Genomic DNA, 21,058 nt, shown 5'->3' on the forward strand with positions numbered 1-21,058 from the left:
GCATGTGCACACAGCCAGGGCAGGTGAGGGGTGGGGGCGGTGTGCAGGGTGGTTGAGATGGGGCAGGGTCAAAACTTGTAACTGGTTGAAATTGATTGGTCTCCTGTGGTTTGGATACATGACAGATGAGCCCTCTGGGAAAATGGATGTCAAATCCATGGTAAAGGATCTTGGCATGGACAGGGGGAGATATTCTTAAAGTCAGAAAAGCTCAGTCAATATTTGCTCCTCAATAAGAGAATGAAAGGAACTTGTGTCACCTGAGTTCTTATGGAAGTAACATTCCTCCAAGTACTCTTTACTGCCCCAATTCTAATTTTTCATAAGAATCCAGTGTCTCCTGCCTCTTATATTGCATGAAAAGTGCACAGCTGCTTTCTGCTCCAGGACTTGCTCTGCTCCAAAAATATCTGAGGACTCAGTGATGCGCCTACAGGGAAGGGGCAGTTTTAATTTAGAAGCACACTTTGGTTTAGTCTGAGATTCCTTTTATACACATTGTGCATGATAGCCTTCCAGTATTTCAAAAATGTCCTGGTAAAAATTCTGCACTAGCTGAGGCCAGTCATCATATAAAAATTTGTACTCCTGGAGTATCAGAGAGAGACCCCAGAATTACATCTCTGTGCACTCATATTTCCTTCTTCCTGCTGCTGCTAAGTCACTTCAGTCGTGTCCAACTCTGTGCGACCCCATAGACGGCAGCCCACCAAGCTCCCCCGTCCCTGGGATTCTCCAGGCAAGAACACTGGAGTGGGTTGCCATTTCCTTCTCCAATGCATGAAAGTGAAAAGTGAAAGTGAAGTCACTCAGTTGTGTCCAACCCTCAGCGACCCCATGGACTGCAGCCTACCAGGCTCCTCCGTCCATGGGATTTTCCAGGCAGGAGTACTGGAGTGGGGTGCCATTGCCTTCTCCATCCTTTTTCCTAGGGAAATGTCATTTTACTTGTTACTCAGACTATAAAGCCTGTGTCTGTATTTTCAGGTTCTTCAAAGAAACATGATTCCAGGGGATCTTCTATTTTGATTTATAACAGTTTGTAAAGAATTATAAAAATTCCTGGAAAGGAAAATTCCATGGGTAACTGAATATTCCCTTGAAGATTTTAGTAGATCTATAAAGCTAAAGGTAGGCTTAGGTTCTAGCCTTTCAGAAATAACATTGCAATTTGGCAAAACACACCAATTTCCTGATTATTGCCTCATTTTCCCCCCTAAAATTATCCCTTGAAAAGTTTATAAAGTACTAAGTGAGGGAAAGTGAGAAATGTATGAAGAACACAGGCTCTTTCTCCTCCAGACTGATTTCACACTCTCTGAGTTGTTGGCGCACACCCAGAACTCCATAGCATCACATGTGTTCACACTCCCCACTGCGCTGTGATGGGAAGAACTTATTTTACACTGAGAATTTCAGCTCCAACACCGGGAAAGGGGAGGGAAGTTTGAAGTGTTAAGCTCCTGTTGCCATAGTAACTCAGTGCTTCAGTCACGCTCTCTCCCCTCCTTTCCTACTGATCATGGCTTGTTGTTCAGTCACTGAGTCATTTCCAACTCTTTGTGACCCTGTGGACTGCAGCACCCAGTCTTCCCTGTCCTTCACTATCTCCCAGAGTTTGCTCAAACTCATGTCCATTGAATCGGTGATGCCATCTCTCATCCTCTATCATCCTTTTCTCCTCCTGCCTTCAATTTTCCCTAGCATCAGAGTCTTTTCCAATAAGTCAGCTCTTCTCATTAGGTGGCCAAAGTATTGGGGTTTCAGCAACAGTCCTTCCAGTGAATAACCAGGGTTGATTTCCTTTAAGATTGACTGGTTTGATCTCCTTGCTGTCCAAGAGTCTTTCAAGAGTCTTTTCCAGCACCACAATTCAAAATCATAAATTTTTTGGCACTCAGCTTTCTTAATGGTCCAATTCTCACATCTACACATGACTGCTGGAAAAACCATAGCTTTGACTATATGGACCTTTGTCAGCAAAGTGATATCTCTGCTTTTTAATATGCTGTCTACCTTTATCATAGCTTTTCTTCCAAGGAGTAAGCATCTTTTACTATTGTGGCTACAGTCACCGTCCACAGTGATTTTGGAGCCCAAGAAAATAAAATCTGTCACTGTTTTTACTTTTTCCCCATCTATGTGCCATGAAGTGATCGTGGCTAGCTGTCCTAAGTTATTCCACGTCACGTTTCCAGAGTCAGAGACACGCTACTACCAACAGACATTTTGTGAGAAAAGATTCCTAAAAGACAGGAGAGTGAATGAAGAAAGAGAGGAGAGAGACCAAGTTGGATAGAGAGTCGTAACAATGAATTAGTAACTGTCCTGTGACTTGAGGGTCTGTTATCTGCATTCCTTAAGGCATTTGGAGGGAGGGGAGCTCATGAGTCAGAGAGGCCTGGAGCTCCCTCTAGAGGTCAAACCCTGTTAAAGATTAAATGAGCTCTAGAAAGGCAAACTGTTAGCTCCATGCCTGGCACAGACTGATCAATAGATACCAATGCTAATGAGAAGGATCCAAACACTATCCTAGACACTGGGGATGTAAAATAAACCCCTTGTCTTAACAGGATCACAGTCCAATACTGAGACACACATAAGAATATAGAATGCCGTGTTGCAAATACTGTCTAGCACATGTGAGCATTTAGTTTATTATTGTACCAAGTACTTGAGGCAACTTAGAAAATCGTATGATACAAAAGAATACAATTTACAAATTAGAGAGTCAGAGCTATGTGAAAAATTAGCAGGGAAATAATTTTTTTAACCTGGGAAATCTATGATTTTATAATATTAGATGCTGCTGCTGCTGCTGCTAAGTCACTTCAGTTGTGTCCAACTCTGTGCGACCCCATAGATGGCAGCCCATCAGGCTCCACCGTCCCTGGGATTTTCCAGGCAAGAACACCAGAGCAGGTTGCCATTTCCTTCTCCAATGCATGAAAGTGAAAAGTGAAAGTGAAGTCACTCAGTCGTGTCTGACTCTTAGCGACCCCATGGACTGCAGCCTACCAGGCTCCTCCGTCCATGGTATTTTCCAGGCAAGGGTACTGGAGTGGGGTGCCATTGCCTTCTCCATATTAGATGCTACTCATGAACTATAAATTTGACTCTGTGCTATCAATAGGGAGACAAGACCAATCGTAAAATCATAGTTTCAATAAGATAAAAACAACCAGTTTCTTGGTAAAACATCACCTTTTTAAATATGAAGAACAAGAAGTATCTCTTGGTTGATGTATGTTAAAAGGAAAGATTAGTGTGACAGACACCATCCTCAGCAACATCCCATGGTAGATAAAGGACCATTTTCCTGGGACTGGATCCCTATCAGTGCTGAAAGTTACATAATGTCATAATGCAATTCAGCAAGAGTCAACTGTGTGGAGCCAGTGTAAGGTCATTCTAGGGCACCATTATTTCATGGCCTGAATCTAGAGAAATGTAAGCAAAACTTTTCTAGCAGGGAATATTTAGACTAAATGCCCTCTATTCATGCAATATCTCATAACAAACTTTCAACAAACTTCCTTGTTCTCTGGCCAGAGTTTACTAAGTAGTGATAGTTCCATATGCTTTGACCTTATACCAAGCAAAGGATATAACGAAGGTCTTCTTTTGTATACATTTGGATATATGTGTAAGTCAGAGCTCAATATATAAGTTCTAGAATTGGGGACATATAGGTAGTACATAAATTCATAAGAATGGATAGTATCAACCAAGGAGAGAGGGTTGATTTAAAGAAAAAAAGGAATGGGATGATATAAAAGAGGATATATTTGCAAGAAGTACTTGATTTGAATCAGAGTCAAGAGGAGTGTTGAGACGATCTGTACCCCTGCGTTTGCAGAATATATGATTGATTGCAAGGCTCTCAAGAAAAACATTCTTGATTGGAGAGTTTCTACCCCAAGGGAATTTATTGCCTCATTTTCCCAGACCAAAGCTACTTAAGCAAGTGGAACAGAGAACAGTAAGCTCTGCAAATGCATTTTTCCTCTCTCTCTCTCTCCTTCCTCCCCTCCCCTGCCTCCTCTCTCCAACTTTCCCTTTCTCCCCCTCCTTCTCTATCTTAGGTTCTCAAGATTATTCGTGCAATAGTACAGCAAAGCCTGTATTAAAGGAAATTTTTGTTTTATGCTGAAACATATTCATGTTGCAACATGCCCAGGGATGAGCATTTCTGGGGGGCTCCAGAATCACTGCAGACGGTGACTGCAGCCATGAAATTAAAAGACGCTTTCTCCTTGGAAGAAAAGCTATGACCAACCTAGACAGCATATTAAAAAGCAGAGACATTACTTTGCTAACAAAGGTCTGTCTAGTCAAAGCTATGGTTTTTTCCAATAGTCACGTATGGGTGTGAGAGTTGGACCATAAAGGAAGCTGAGTGCGGAAGAATTGATGCTTTTGAACTGTGGTGTTGGAGAAGACTCTTGAGAATCCCTTGGACTACAAGGAGATCCAACCAGTCAATCCTAAAGGAAATCAGTCCTGAATGTTCATTGGAAGGGCTGATGCTGAAGCTGAAACTCCAGTACTTTAGCCATCTGATTTGAAGAACTGACTCCTTGGAAAAGACTCTGATGCTGGGAAAGATTAAAGGCAGGAGGAGAAGGGGACAACAGAGGATGAGATGGTTGGATGGCATCACCGACTCTATGGACATGAGTTTGAGTAAGCTCCGGGAGTTGGTGATGGACAGGGAGGCCTGGTATGCTGCGGTCCATGGGGTCACAAACAGTTATACATGACTGAGGAACTAAACTGAACAGGGATGAGAGAAATTTAGTAAATAACCTATTAAATGACTCAAATTCAACTCTAAGCATTGTGTTCAAGTTTGGAATAGACCAGTATTTTCTCCTGCATTTCTTAAGTTTGCATACAAAATAATGCTTCCCAGGTGGCTCAGATGGTCAAGAATCCACCTGCCAATGCGGGAGGCCTGGGTTCAGCCCCTGGGTTGGGACAACCCCCTGGAGAAGGGAATGGCAATTCGCTCAAGTATTCTTACCTGGGAAATCCCCATGGACATAGGATCCCCGTGGGCTACAGCTCATGGGGTCACAAAGAGTTGGACATGACTGAGCAAACAAAATACACAAAATAATAAGGGAAAGGAAATGCATTTATATTGATATACCCTTCAGTTCAGTTCAGCTCAGTTGCTCAGTCGTGTCCGACTCTTTTCGACCCCATGAATTGAAGCACGCCAGGCCTCCCTGTCCTTCACCAACTCCCAGAGTTCACTCAAACTCACGTCCATTGAGTCAGTGATGCAATCCAGCCATCTCATCCTCTGTTGTTCCCTTCTCCTCCTGCCCCCAGCATCAGATCCCTCCCAGCATCAGAGTCTTTTCCAATGAGTCAACTCTTCGCATGAGGTGGCCAAAGTACTGGAGTTTCAGCTTTAGCATTATTCCTTCCAAAGAAATCCCAGGGCTGATCTCCTTCAGAATGGACTGGTTGGATCTTCTTGCAGTCCAAGGGACTCTCAAGAGTCTTCTCCAACACCACAGTTCAAAAGCATCAATTCTTCGGCACTCAGCCTTCTTCACAGTCCAACTCTCACGTGCATACATGACCACTGGAAAAACCATAGCGTTGACTAGATGGACCTTTGTTGGCAAAGTAATGTCTCTGCTTTTCAATATGCTATCTAGGTTGGTCATAACTTTCCTTCCAAGGAGTAAGCGTCTTTTCATTTCATGGCTGAAATCACCATCTGCAGTGATTTTGGAGCCCCCCAAAATAAAGTCTGACACTGTTTCCACTGTTTCCCCATTTATTTCCCATGAAGTGATGGGACCGGATGCCATGATCTTAGTTTTCTGAATGTTGAGCTTTAAGCCAACATTTTCACTCTCCTTTTTCACTTTCATCAAGAGGCTCTTCAGTTCCTCTTCACTTTCTGCCATAAGGGTGGTGTCATCTGTGTATCTGAGGTTATTGATATTTCTCCCGGCAATCTTAATTCCAGCTTACCTGTTTAACAACCTGGAAAGTAAAGAATTATTTTCTGCATGACACATCTTTGAGAAGGAGATCAACAAAAGAATGTGAAGGCTGTTGAAGATAATTTCTTTAAAACACTCACACTCACACACAATTCCCAGAAAGCAATGTGTACATTCAGTCTGGAGAGAGGATGAGTGGGAATGATAGTGTTACCATGGATGTATGGTTAGACTGAATTCATGCTTCCAGATGAGGCCTCATAGGAAAAATTTGAGAGAATTTGAGAACCTAATATGAGGAGACCTTTTCACAGTATGGACCTCCAAAGATGGAATGAGCTGCCTTTTGGAACAGTGATAAATCCTCCATCCCTGGCACTAGTCAAATGGATACAATTGTGGAGCACTCCATGTTTTGAAGGCAAGGGCTTAGCTCTGATTCCTATACCAGAGTGCCTATCAGAATCACCTAGGGCATTGTTAAACTATAGATCTTTTAAGCATTTATCCTGTCTCTCTTGGAGTAATCATATGTAAAATAGATGACCAGTGCAAGTTCGATGCATGAAGCAGGAATACCCAAAGCTGGTGCTCTGGGACAACCCAGAGGGATGGGATGGGGAGGGAGGTGGGGGGGGGGTTCAAGATGAGGGGGACACATGTATACCCATGGCTGATTCATATTGATGTGTGGCAAAAAACCATCGCAGTATTGTTAAAGTTATTATCCTCCAATTAAATAAAATTTTTAAAAAGGAAGCTTCTTATTAACATGTTATAGTTAATATATGAATAAGAGAATGATACAGTACTACCATTGTACTACTTCTGATGAGTTAATGAATCTGTGCAGTGATCACTGATGCCCGCTGACATCATCGAGTGACAACTAGGAATCACGTGCCTCCCGATGAAAGTACACATTGCCTGTGAAGGCAACATACCAGGAAGTCAAGGTCTAATCTGATCTAGCTCCTGGATATAACCAGCAATTGAATTAAATACAGGCGAAGTAGGATCAATTAAATGACACCATGGAGACTCAGTCAGGAAAATCCAATATGTGGGAAATGCTACAGGACAAAAAGCTAATTTCTCCCACAAATAAATTACTGAATGTCCAAAAAAGAGTCGAAGAGGGGGAACTGACAAATAGGAAAGGCTTCAGAGACATATATGGGTCTAATTTTGTCCAGATTTTTTTTTAATGTTTATTTACATAGTATAAGAAAATGTGCTAGAATGTTTGTAGCTCAGGGAGTCAGTGTATTGGAAGGAGGGTGATTATCATGATGCTGTGTGAGGAAAATTCCCATGGTTGGTGGCATTCTAAGCTTATTCTTATTTAAAGGTTGGCAGAAATCGCACACTCCCTTCTGAAGCTGGCACCATACGACACCCAGACCATGGAGAGCCGTGGGCTTCGACGCTACATCATGGAGATGCTCCCCATCACCGACTGGAGCGCTGAGGCAGTGAGGCCGGCCCTTATCCTCATTTTAAAGAGATTGGATAGGATGTTCAACAAAATCCATAAGATGCCTACTTTGAGGTGAGGAGGCCTCCTAATCAACTGCAGGTATTGCAAGCCTCAGATTTCAAGTCTGTCAGCTTTTAAGGTGGTGGATCAATCCAGAGTTGAAGGAATGGCTCAAAAGTGTTCTGTTGGTTATATGTGCACAGCTAATCAGGATATGAATGCATAAGTAGCCAGGTCTGTATTTTTGAGGAAATAACATATTCTTCCAAAGTATACATCTATCTTGAAAATCTATTTATTTCTCAGCTATCATGTTTCTTATCTGACACACTTAAAAAGTTCAATGTGTATCCTTCAATTCCTTTCAAATAAGGCAGGATATGCCTTATAAATTAAACAACTAAGGACAGAAGAAAAATTAACTTGATGTTCAAAAAATACATGTTTAACATAGTATTTTAGGTATCACTTTAGAGAAATGCAAGCTTTACAATAATCAGTAAAGCACCACCGGAAGAGATCTCAGGGTTGATAACAAATACCTAATTCAGATGGTACTAAATCAATGTTGTTATCACTTGATCTCCGTTCTGGGGCCTGAAGTATCATTTGGTAGCCTCTCTATGAGCAGATGTCTCTGAACCCATCTACCTGGAGATCTGAACCCAGTCTGGAAATCTATAGCTACAGTGGGTAAACAAATCAATTAAGAAATGCTAATAAACCCAGTAGATTGGAAATTCGAAGTTTCAGTGAGACCGTTTTCCGTCCTATTAAACTAACCCCAAATCAATGCAACTCTTGCCCAAGAATTTGTAGCACTTATTGCTCAATGTGCCAGAACTTTTCCAGGTTTTATCCTGTGTTCTTCTTCATTTATGCAGCCATTTGAAGCTGTTGAATTTATTAAAAAGAAATTGAAACATTTTATTCTAATAAATGTTTGACAGTTTGATCCTATATTCTTTTCTACCATGATGATGGATGCCTATACATGATTTCAAGGTTATTTTAGTAGCATAGAAAGGCCTATCCTCAAAGCACTCCTATTTTCTTTAACAGTTCCAATAGAACACTTGTCCCTGCTGGCAAATGACCAAAGTTTTATACATCTTACAAAGATGTGTAAAAATAACTTTTCATCTAAAGATGTTAACACCTGCATAGGCTACCTCATTTGTCATATAATTAAGCCTGTTATGAAGAATAGCAGCTTCCTAAAAGTAGACTTTTGGATTAATATGTGGCTAAGTCACTTCAGTCGTGTCCAACTCTGTGTGACCCCATAGACGGCAGCCCACCAGGCTCTCCTGTCCCTGGGATTCTCCAGGCAAGAACACTGGAATGGGTTGCCATTTCCTTCTCCAATGCATGAAAGTGAAAAGTGAAAGTGAAGTCGCTCAGTCGTGTCTGACTCTTTGCAATCCCATGGACTGCAGCCTACCAGGTTCCTCCATCCATGGGATTTCCCAGGCAAGAGTACTAGAGTGGGGTGCCATCGCCTTCTCCAGGATTAATGTGTAGACTTGGTTACTAATAGCAATTTTCTTGGGGTACAATGTGTGAATTTGGGGTTGCCTTGGATTAAATTTCTTCAGGTGATCTAAGTTCAACAAGAGAAATGTTGACTGAACCTGACCTGTGGGTTACTTGTACAACAGGGATGTCAACATATCCCCATGTATGAACATTACTATTTTATCATTACAGTGATTTCAATCTGGTAGGTAATGTAAGCTTAGAAAGTATTTCCAGGATAATATTTGGAAATAGCATTGATCTCAGTAAAGCCCAACCTGTTTATTTAGGGGACCATAGACATGCCTCTTTGGTCCTGAGACAATTACAGACCAGATTGTCTTTTATTACAGAAAATATGATGTTCATCTAATTGAGATATGTATACCACCATATTTACTACCACAGAAAGTGGTCCCAAAGCATCATTTTCCAGAAGGTCAAGAAAGAACACTTTTAAAATAGACTGTTTTCCTGGAGTGAATGCACATAAGTCTAATTAGTTATAGTCTGGTATAAAAGCTTATGAAATCAACTGTAATCTGATTTTTTTAAAAAGCATTATAAAAGCACAGCCTATAGTCAGATTACTTCTGTTGTGAGGAATGACTCCTACAGCAGGTTTCCTATAATGGGAGTCTCATACCCTTTCTCAAAGCTAAAGCCAGGAAACTTGAAAGGCCACTCATTCATCATCTCTGTTTTCCCTTCAGTAGATTTTGTCTCACTAGTCGAGTGGGGCAGGAGTGCCTCTGCCGCGTGTTCAGTATCCTCTTCCTTTCCCACTGTGCTCTGTACTTTTGGAACAATATGGGTAAACTTCATCCCTGGTGAAGCACTTTCTTGTCTCAGACACCCATCCTGTCTTAGACGGCATCAGAATCACTGTCTCATTCGCTTGTTTCAGGCAGTCTCCAGAAGGGAGCCACACTGCTAATGGCTCCTATATTGTATTCCAGGCGACAGGTTGAGTGGGAGCCTGCCAGCAATTTGATTGAAGGGGTTTGTTTGACACTTCAGAGGCAGCCAATCATATCCTTCCTGCCTCACCTTAGGTCACTGATCAATGTCTGTGTCAATCTGGTGAGTAGCCAAGTGGCAATGTTATGAAACTTTACAAAATTTAACTCTGCTATTGACTTCTCTGAGCTGAAGACTTACAGGTCAACCTACCTACCTACATACCTACCCATGAAAACAGACGGCTCAGGTGACACTGAAAATAGTGAGGTACATTTCAAGGTGGTGCGTGGGGAGATCCCTACACAGATGGGATTTTCGTGTGCTGCTTCCCACGTGCTACTTTGACAATTGACCTCTTCAAGTTGCGCTGAGAGTTGAGGGCTGCCAGTTGGAGAGTGGGGTGGCGGGAGACTGTGCAATTGGCTAGAAGTTGAGGTAGTTTGGGGTGGGGGAGTTTAAAGGGCAAAGAGGATTTTTGGTGTTTTTTTAGTGCAAAATGACACTATGAGTTGGCCAGTCTAGGATTTATGTGAAGAGGAAAAAAAAAAAAACTTCTTTTATCATTTATGTAATATCTAGAGTCTGATCTTGACAAGGTTTTGTACAATGTGGAAACCATGGTAGAGCATTTCATGAATAGAATCTGCTGCTTAGCTAGTTAAGCAATAAATCTGTAGCTGGAATGCCTAGTGCAAATAGAGCTCTTGCCATCATCATTGTTGTCAGTATTTACTCCATCAAAGAATGTTGACTTCATTCCTTTGAGTCCACAAGTAAGTATGTCCAGTCTCCTGATTAGACTAACTTTTGATTCATCTCTCATTATTTACATAGTTAGTTATAAACAGCATTCTACAAAACCTTGGCTAAAGCTGGTGTAATCATTTGATCTGACTCCAGATATTACATGCCTTCAAAAGAAGGCAGCACGAACAGATTAAAAGTAACATGCCCAACCTTCAAATTATTATTATAATTGACTGAGACTCCCTTCCTACAGTTGCATGAAATTGCAATAGTCAAGGCTGGTCATGTGCTCTGTTTGTATTTCAGGTGATGGGAGTGGTAGGACCCTCCAGTGTTGCTGATGGATTACCCCTTCTTCATCTCAGCCCTTATCTCTCACCACCTCTGCCCTTCAGCACAGCTGTTGTCCGGCTTGTAGCATTGCAGATACAGGTGTGACTGCCTTACCTGTTTGTCACGCTCATTATGTTGCTGGTTGAGGCACCAGATCATGGTGTTCTCTTTTATTTTTCTGCAAAGGCTGGGCAAAATCTGTGAAACAGAAGTGTAAACATCTCCAAACTTTTGCAGGTTTGGAGCTTAAGCCCTGAGCATGATCCTAAAGTTGTGCTTCTGTAATTCTTCTTGAGATCTCAAAAATAGCAGAGTCATTGCAGTCCTGCCACACCTCAGGAACCACTTCTATCATTTAAAACATGTGCCAAAACTTTAGGAAAATAATGGTCCACAGATAATCAGCTCACAGTTGTTAATTAAAAGAGTAATATTCAAAGTCTGGTTTTACATTATTGCAGAAAGAACTGCAATAAAAAAAATTTTTTCAAATGTTATTACTAGACTTTGAATATCTTACTTTTCTTTAATGATTGTGGGTTAAATATTATGGGTGTTTTTATCATTTTTCTTCCACTTCTTTTAGTTCCTAAAATTAAAATAATCATTCCCAAGCCAAAAAAAAATGTGTACAATCCCAATTTCCCTGCTTATTTGTTTGTCACTTATTTTAAAGAATGGTAAGTCACCAGAAAACTCTGTGACCAATGGAAAGTATACAATTGCTGCAAGTGGATAACTAACCCATTCGTTATCTGACAAACCAAGTTTGATGGTCCATCATCCAGCTAATAGGTAGATTATGGAAAAGAGATTCAGCAAGTGCTGTGGTTACTATGCAGAAAGGATACAGAGGCATCCCTAAAGTGATACATTTTAACAACCTGTATACAGAGCTCATTATTTCTTTCTATATTGTCTATTGCTTTCTGGCTGGAAGAAGGTCTCATACAAAGGTCAGATGACTTTTAAATAACTCCCAAATGGAGCAGGTGGCAAGTTCTCCTTTTCTTCTTTTTCTTTGGTCACTAAAATATTTATTGGTGGATAGACACATGGAGAAATTGAAGGGGGTAATGCGGGGATTTTGTACTAAATGATAGATATTAAAATTTTTCATTTGATATTCAAAATATTACTGTTTTTTTAGGTATGTAGCTCTCAATTATATCAAGCAAATGGTAAAGTATCAATTTGGGATGAATCTTGTATGCTGCACAGATGACAATTGAACTCCTAGTTTGCAGGTGCAGCCAGCAGGGAGTCCCTGTCTCCACCATGCTGTGTAAGAACAAGCAGACTGAATGCGTGAGGGGGTCAATTAATCTTTTTTTCTATTATTGCTGCACAGGCTTTAAAAGAAGATTTCCCCTTAAGCCATGTGATCTCCCCATTCACCAATCAAGAGCGAAGGGAGGGGATGCTTTTAAATCTGCTCATCCCATTTGTGCTCACAGTAGGATCTGGAAGCAAAGGTCTGATTAATTTAACTAAAAGAAATTTATTATTGTTACTGTGTTTTCTTAAGTATCAGGCTGTTGTATCTTCCTTTTCCCATGGAGACCATCATTAAACTCGATCTGAATGATTTAAACATATATCTTAGGATATATGGTTTTCTTTCTATTCAATTTAGCTGCCCTTGGTCAAGACTTACTGTGCTCCACTTCTTAGAAGACACATGCTATTTAACATCATTTCAGGATAGCAAAAATCAAAAGAGCATTGTTTCAATTATGAAAATGGGAGTACCTGAAGTACAGTATGATATGAATTGACAGATAAATGGACTTGATAACCTATTGACACTAGGTTTGGCATACATCCTGCCATTGTCATTAAATTTCAATATGTTTTCATTACTCTTTCTTTTGGGGGGATTTTTCCTTTTAGGAAAAGTTTATCTCAAATGTAAAGGCAGTGTGTTATGAGTATTTGAACAGGAAAAAAAAAAAAAAAAAAGAAAGGAGATTGAAATGGTAAGCAGGAGATTTGGCTAAGAACAGGGACCTTTTGATGCTGACTGCGGAGGAGACACCCAGTACCAGGAGCGCTACTTCTGTCCATAGGAGAAGCTGTACTTGGTGGGGAAGACACTCGAATTTCTAGGGTGTTCTAGTTTGGAATTGGAAAGAGAGTTGAATTTTTCAGTGTCTAATGTGGAAAGTTTGCCTTGTGATTTGCTTTTATTTCCACTTCCTCCTTCCAAACTCTGCCCCTCAGACAGCCCATGGCTGGAACAGCCCGAGGTACAGCTGCTACTGCAGACGGTCATTAATGTGCTCCTTCCTCCACGGATCATCAGCACATCCAGGAGCAAGAATTTTATGTTGGAGAGCTCCCCTGCTCACTGCTCCACCCCGGGGGATGCAAGCAAAGACCTACGCAAGGAAGGGTTGGCAGAGTCCACCAGCCAAGCAGCGTACTTAGGTGGGTACTTCTTTCTCTCTCAATAAATAGAGACATAAAAATATAAAATAGATATAGGTATAGATTAGAGATATATACACAAACATATATATGTGTATGTACACATTGAAAGGACTGATGCTGAAGCTGAAGCTCCAATACTTTGGCCACCTGATGTGAAGAGCTGACGCATTGGAAAATACCCTGAAACTGGGAAAGATTGAGGGCAGGAGGAGAAGGGGGCAACAGAGGATGGGATGGTTGGATGGCATCACTGACTCAACAGACATGAGTTTGAGCAAACTCCGGGAGATGGTGAAGGACAGGGAAGCCTTGTGTGCTGCAGTCCATGGGGTCGCAAAGAGTTGGACACAACTGAGCAGCTGAACAACAAAACATGTATATACGTGTATATGTATATACATATTACTTACTTAGCTATATTCCTCCTTGACTCAAAAAGTATTTTAAAAGACCTGTGTCCAGAAAGTCTTTAAAGAAACCATTTCAGCAAGTACAAAGCATCAGTCTCTACTTCTGCTTTCCTGTTACCTCTTCCCACTGCCATGACTTGAATGGTATTCCCATTGAATACCAGAAGCTACTCTTTGACTAGAATTAACTAAGCCAGGGAGAAAAGGCTACCCCTGTCACTGCACTGAGGCTAAGGAGCACTGGCCATAGAAAATCTCAAAAGGAGGAAGCTGAAAACATCTTGCCTGACATTTTTCAGTTCACCAAAGCAGCTGCTGCTGCTAAGTCACTTCAGTCGTGTCCAACTCTGTGCGACCCCATAGACGGCAGCCCACCAGGTTCCCCCGTCCCTGGGATTCTCCAGGCAAGAACACTGGAGTGGGTTTCCATTCCTTCTCCAATGCATGAAAGTGAAAAGTGAAAGTGAAGTCGCTCAGTCGTGTCTGACTCTTAGCGACCCCATGGACTGCAGCCTACTAGGCTCCTCCGTCCATGGGATTTTCCAGGCAAGAGTACTGGAGTGGGGTGCCATTGTTTTCTCCATCACCAAAGCAGACAGAATGGTAAAAACAGGTCCTTGGAGTTTGGACTGTGTGGAAGGTTGTGGGGCAGTGGGTAGAGGTGTTTGGGCTGCATCATAAAGGATGTATTTGAAAATGTTATGATTGACAATGAAAATGAAAAAAAAAGCCAAGGCTGTATGTGCACAGGGCCTGCCCACGCATAGCACTTGGTTGCCAGAGGCAGGAGAACGTAGGTTTCAGATAAAATCCAGACTCTAGTACAGAGCCCTGCATGAGGTTTGGGATTGTGCAGAGGACGTTGGAGAAAGAAGCCTTAATATGGAATAGAGGGATAGGAGGAAACACTTAACAAGTAACTATCTTCAGTTCTGTTCACTTTCTGCCTTTTATCTTAATTGAACTATACTTGATTTACAATGTTATGTTAGTTTCAGGCAAAGTAATTCAGTTCCACATATATAGATAGCTATTTTCTTTCATATTCTTTTCCCTTATAGGTTATTATGAAATATCTAGTAGAGTTCTTGTGTTATACATTACTTTCTTGTAGGTTATCTGTTTTATATATAGTAGTGTGTATATGTTAATCCCAAACTCCTTATTTATGCTTCTCCCTCTTTCCCTTTGGTAACCATAAATTTGTTTTCTATGTCCGTGGGTCTATTTCTGTTTTGTATATAAGTTAATTTGTATCATTTTTTAGATTCACATAAAAGTGATACTATATGATATTTGTCTTTCTCTGTCTGACTTCCTTCATTTAATATGATCATCTCTAGGTCCATCCAGGTTGCTGCAAATGGTACTATTTCATTCTTTTTTATGGCAAAGTAATATTCCATTGTATAAACATACCTCATCTCCTTTATCCATTCACCTGTTGATTGACATTTATGTTGCTTCCATGTCTTGGCTATTATAAATGGTGCTGCAATGAACATTGGGGTGTGTGTATCTTTTCTAATTGTGGCTTTCTCTGGATATTTGCCCAGGAGTGGGATTGTAGGATTATTCGGTAGCTCTATTTTTTTTTTTTAAAGAACCTCCATACTGTTCTCCATAGTGGCTGTACCATTTTACATTCCCACCAACAATATAGGAGGGTTCCTTTTCTCCACACCCTCTCCAGCATTTATTATTTGTAAACTTTTTAATGATGGCCATTCTGACTGGTGTAAGGTAATACCCCATTGTAGTTTTGATCTGCATTTCTCTGATAGTTAGCAATGCTGAACATCTTTTCATGTGCCTTTTGGTCATTTGCATGTCTTCTTTGGAGAAATGTCTATTTAGATCTTCTACCCATTTTTTGATTGGGTTGTTTGTTTTTTCCATTTTCTGCCTTTTTAATGAAGGCAGAGTCTTTGGTTACTTGGCCAGGCTACTGGACTTCTCTTTTAAATTTATTTTTACCTTTATTTTGAGCACTTAGTGGGCACTGTTTTCTATACTTTACATTATCATCACTCTGGAATCCTCACAACAGCTCAAAGAAATAAATGTTCTTACTTTAGTAAGAGGCTAAGGCCTGGGAAGATCCCTTGGAGAAGGAAATGGCAACCCACTCTGGTATTCTTGCCTGGAGAATCCCATGGACAGAAGAGCCTGGCAGGCCACTGTCCATGGGGTCGCAAGAATCGGATGTGACTTAGCAACTAAATGACGATGATGAAGGCACAGAAAGGTTAAGTAACTTACCTAAAGTCACACTGTTTGGTGGCAGGACCAAATTTCAAATCGAATCCATCCATCACCAGAATCCTTGAGCCCTTTGCCATTCTGCTGGTTTTGGGCTGATGCCAGTGAAGGTAGAAAGTAGGAAGGCAGGAATCCAAAGAAGGCCAACAGGCACACAACAATAGAAGTGTTACCAGGATCAGGGTAGGGTTAGAGGAATGCTACTTTTTGTTTATGTGCTTGCAACATCAAGGGAGAGGAATAGAGGTGAGTAGATGGGGAAGGAAGAATCTTACCACATCTGTCTCTGTGTTATATGCCCTAGTTTTCCTCCTACAAATGCCCAAAATAGAAGGTAATGGTGATTTCCAAGGGCTTTAAGGAGTTGGATTTGTATGTGTCTTCTAGATGCTGAGATAGGCCTTAATACATGATGGCCAATGCCCAAGTTACCTTGACTGCCCCACGGGAGACCCTCGGGGGAGAGCTCGGGTGGCAGAGGAAGCCCCCATCATAATCTTTGATGTCATTACAGTGTTCTGGTTTATCTTGACACACTGAGAAATCTGCTTCCTAAAAATATATTTTAAAATGTAGTTTGTAACAAAGCTGCCAGAATCTGGAAGAAAAGAGATATTGTAAAAGAAATCCCATAGGGTTTAGTAATAGACATGATGAGAGGCGAGGGAGGAAGGATAGAGTTTTCTCTTCTGGAAGAATCTACTCAAACACATTTATTGTTTACTCTGGGGAGCAGTTTACAGTGGGATCAGGAAGGGAAAGTACTCCTTTTTTTAACTTTGCATTTCTGCATGGGTTGATTTTACTTCTAATGACAAGGATATATTATTTCTAAGCTGAAAGGGAAAAAAAGGAAAATATTTTATCTTCAGATGTGAGTGGTATGCTGATATTACCATAAAGCCGCTATGATAAAACTTTTAGAAAGCAAAATATCAGCTATGTATCATGTTTATAACACATTTCCCTTTCAGTTCTATAAATTGCTTCAGTGTAAATTTTCCAAAGTAGTAGTTAAATGCACTTAATGAAGATATATGTGTTCTCTTAATCAGAATCAAAACATGTTTACTATACAAATATATGTCCTTATGTCAGAACACTCACTCAGAAGTACACTGAAGATTTTGGAAACATGGAGAAAGTTTAGAAATTTGAAAATTGTCTGATGCATAAGAGGGCTGAGGATGCAGGCTGCTGGGTGTGGGCAGGGTTCCTCTGAGGCACAAGTGTGCAGACTCAGTTTTCTCTTTTCCTGGTGTGAAGCGCTGAAGGTGATCCTCGTCTGCTTTGAGAGGCAGCTCGGAAGCCAGTGGTACTGGCTGAGCCTCCAGGTGAAGGAGATGGCCCTGCGGAAGGTCGGAGGCCTGGCCCTGTGGGACTTCCTGGACTTCATCGTGCGGACCCGAATCCCCATCTTCGTGCTCCTGCGACCTTTCATCCAGTGCAAGGTGTGCTACGTGCTTCTCCTCTGGGAAGTAACAAGCCCCATGGACGTGCTGTTCCCCAGATTTAAGGCAAAACGACAGCAGCAGTCTTGGGGGAGATGCTATTGCTAGTCAGGAGGACCTGTTAAGATCATGCCTGATGAGAAATCAGCCCAGACAAGTATCCCTCTGGGGAATACCTTTACAGTAAGAGCTTAGTTAACATCTTAAAACGTTGCCCTCTCCCCTCTTACCCCCTCCCCAGGAAAAAAAAAAAGATTGATCCAATAGATGATCTGAAGAATTATCACTTGTCTTTGGTGGCATAATTGAAACCTGATTTTAAATAAATATGTAAAAAAATGAGATAGTTAAAGTATGGTTTTCCTCTGAGACCCTCAGTGTTCATCTACTTTTTTTATTCTTTTCATGCCTGATTTCTGATATCTGGGGGCCATGATTCAAAGCAGTGGATTGATTAAGCACTTCCTAAGGACTGTTCTAAGAACCTCATATGCATTACTTTATTTAATCCTCACCACCAACTATGAAATCAATACAATTATTAGCCCATTTTACAGATGGGAAAACTGAGGACCAGAAAATCTATGCCTTCCTTTCAGCTTCTGGCCCAACCAGCAGAGAACCATGAAGAGCTTTCTGCCCGACAACACATTGCTGACCAGCTAGAGCGGCGTTTCATTCCACGCCCTCTGTGTAAGAGCTCCCTCATTGCTGAGTTCAACAGTGAACTGAAAATTCTAAAAGAGGCAGTTCACAGTGGATCGGGTGAGTATGCATGGGATGGTTTGACTTTGACTAGTAGAACAAAGAAAGATCCTTTTTATAGGTCACTGCTCTTTCTGGAACCAAGTGTGAGTTAGCCATTTTGGTACAACTAGCGTTGTTGACCCTGTCATCCTTGTCAACAGTGCAAGTCAAGGGGCATCATAAGAATTTAATTTTATTCCTCTTCTAATATATTTTTCAGTCTTTGTTTTCGTAGTTCAGCTTTTTCTTGAAGACAGCTGGGGGGAAAAACTTACTTTAATTCGTACTTTATTTTCCTTTTTGAAAAGGAAAGGGGACTCACATTCATTGAGCATCTGTTATATGGTAGATTATTTCATAGATGTTATCTCATTTAATCCACACAAATACCTGCAAAATTGTAACTGAAAATCTGCTTATAAAAAGAAGAAATGAAGATTCAATAGAGGATAAATAACTGACACAAAAAGACAATGACACCTGTGAGAGGACTTAAAACTGGGTCTGTATGATTGATAAAAAAGTCGTTAAGTTTTCATGACTTGGAGAGAGAGAGGATTGAATTAAAACTGATGGGCTGGGGTTACTTTCTTTACATTATTCAAAAGATTTTCTTTGGGAATGCATTGTTTACTTTTGTAATTATATTAACTTCAAGTTACTAGGGAAGGAAAAGAAATCATTTTCTGCCATTAGAGGGCAGTCATCACCTATAAGTAGAATATTCTTATACATGTGGCTTTTTGTCTTTCTAAAACCTATTGTTGGTGATGTATTAAGGACCAAATATTTGTCAAATACAATCTTGGTGAAATCTGCACAAGGCCATTCAAATGTTCTGCTTTATAATGAAATAATATGACAAAAAAATCAAGGGGGTGTTTTATTGTAATCTCCAGGAAAGGGTAATAAGGACACAGTATTAATTATGTATTCTGATTTTGATTGTGCAGTTCCTTTCAGACAATATGTCTATTTCTTCTGTATGCTTGTGTCAGGTATAAGGTACATTTCTCAGTGAAATTGATCAAATTGATATCTATAGTTCAGCTCAAAATGAATCTGCATTCAGCCAGCCTTGGAAAATGAAACGGGAAAACAATGAGAGAGGCTGCAATATCAAAGCATTTTTTATTGTTAGAGATATTATGCTCCTGCAAGAAAACTATTCAATTACATCAGTGGCCGATTTTTTATTTTAATAACGTTTTCAATTCTGTTTGCTATGTATGTATGTGAAAGTCGCTCAGTCGTGTCTGACTCTTTGTGACCCTATGGACTGTAGCCTGCCAGGATTCTCTGTCCATGGGATTTTCCAGGCAAGAATGCTGGAGTGGGTTACCATTTTCTTCTCCGGGGATCTTCCCAACTCAGGGATTGAACCCTGGGTCTCCCACATTGCAGGCAGACTCTACTGTCTGAGCCACCAGGGAAGCCCTTTGTCCTAAAGTTCATCTATCTGGGACACACTATTTAAATGACCTTCCTTTTAAAAAATACACGCTGTGAGGGAAGAGTTTGAAGCTTGGTTTTCTTCCAAGCACCTGGGAATTCCCTGGTGGTCCAGTGGTTAAGACTCCTGGCTTCCAATGGGCACAGGTTCAATCCCTGGTCAGGGAACTAAAATCCCACATGCTACATACTATGCACCCCCTCCACCCCACCCAAAAAACATCCTCACTATGGATTTTCTTTGGTCTCTCAACCTCGCTAGCTTACCAAGGAAAGACGTCCATCAGCACCGTGGGCACCTCCACTTCTGCTTACCGCCTGAGCCTGGCCACCATGTCGCGCTCCAACACGGGTACTGGCACTGTCTGGGAGCAGGACAGTGAGCCATCCCAGCAGGCTTCCCAGGACACCCTGAGTCGGACTGATGAGGACGATGAGGAGAGTAGGTCACCTGCAGCGTCTGGGGTGGGGAGGTGGTGGGGCTCATGTGTGACACAGCTTGGCCATGCAAATGAGGACTTGGGTGGATTTCTGCCTTTCTGATCTTTTGCAGTTCTGATCCTCTGGTCATTTTTACAAAAAGGAGTTAAAATGGAATTGCGACTGATCCCATGATTTCTTATGCCTGCTTTTCTATAAATTCCTTGATATCCTTGGTCATTTGGTAGGATTTTAGGCAAAAAGTAAATCTTTAATGACCCCTAAATTTTCTTTGAGTTTATGCATTTAACCTTTCCACTAACTCATTTAAATTGTGGTTAAGGAACTAAGGGGAGCATTTATTCTCCTTTTTCCTGGCCAATCTTGTTTAGAAGATCAATCAGCACTTAGGTGACACAGGACTTCTCCGGTGGTCCAGTGGTTAAGACTTTGCACTTCCAATGTAGGGAGCAATGGTTCCATCCCTGGTCAGGGAACTAAGAGCCCACGTGCCGTGTGGCACAGCCAAAATGTTTCTTTAAGAAACAGCACTCACGTGACGTGACTGCAAAGAAAAGTGAGCAAGGCATATGCTCACAACTCAGAAAAAAATAGTTGGCAATATTGTCTAGAATGTAAACCCAGCGGACTGTCTTGAGGGCATACAACCCAATTTAAGTGTCCCCAGTCACTGAGGCAGCCCAATTGTGTTTTAAAGACACTCTGATATAACCTGTAAAGTGTGCAGTCTATGTCTTAAGAAAACAAAATCTAGACTTTTACTCAGAGCCCCTCTGTACCAAACAACAACAAAAAAACCCCACTCTGAAATAAATTAGAGTCAAGGTTAGAATTTTAATTAACTAAGATGAA

At 41.1% G+C, this 21,058-nt stretch overlaps 1 protein-coding gene across 15 annotated transcripts in view; it reads left to right on the forward strand.

The window, feature by feature from the left end:
- UNC80 (unc-80 homolog, NALCN channel complex subunit) overlaps positions 1–21,058 on the forward strand; it is a 231,296-nt gene that overhangs the window by 190,846 nt on the left and 19,392 nt on the right. For 14 of the 15 annotated variants that reach the window (XM_070771381.1, XM_070771414.1, XM_070771426.1 and 11 more), the window contains 8 exons: positions 7,321–7,521; positions 9,927–10,050; positions 10,984–11,109; positions 12,362–12,485; positions 13,234–13,440; positions 17,382–17,566; positions 18,166–18,331; positions 20,028–20,207. In XM_070771381.1, the coding sequence (XP_070627482.1) occupies positions 7,321–7,521; positions 9,927–10,050; positions 10,984–11,109; positions 12,362–12,485; positions 13,234–13,440; positions 17,382–17,566; positions 18,166–18,331; positions 20,028–20,207 (1,313 nt within the window). The remainder of the gene's footprint in view (positions 1–7,320; positions 7,522–9,926; positions 10,051–10,983; positions 11,110–12,361; positions 12,486–13,233; positions 13,441–17,381; positions 17,567–18,165; positions 18,332–20,027; positions 20,208–21,058) is intronic. The other variant, XM_070771428.1, reaches the window with a different exon arrangement.

Source organism: Bos indicus, chromosome 2 (genome assembly GCF_029378745.1).
Source record: "Bos indicus isolate NIAB-ARS_2022 breed Sahiwal x Tharparkar chromosome 2, NIAB-ARS_B.indTharparkar_mat_pri_1.0, whole genome shotgun sequence".
Taxonomy (NCBI): Eukaryota; Metazoa; Chordata; class Mammalia; order Artiodactyla; family Bovidae; genus Bos; species Bos indicus.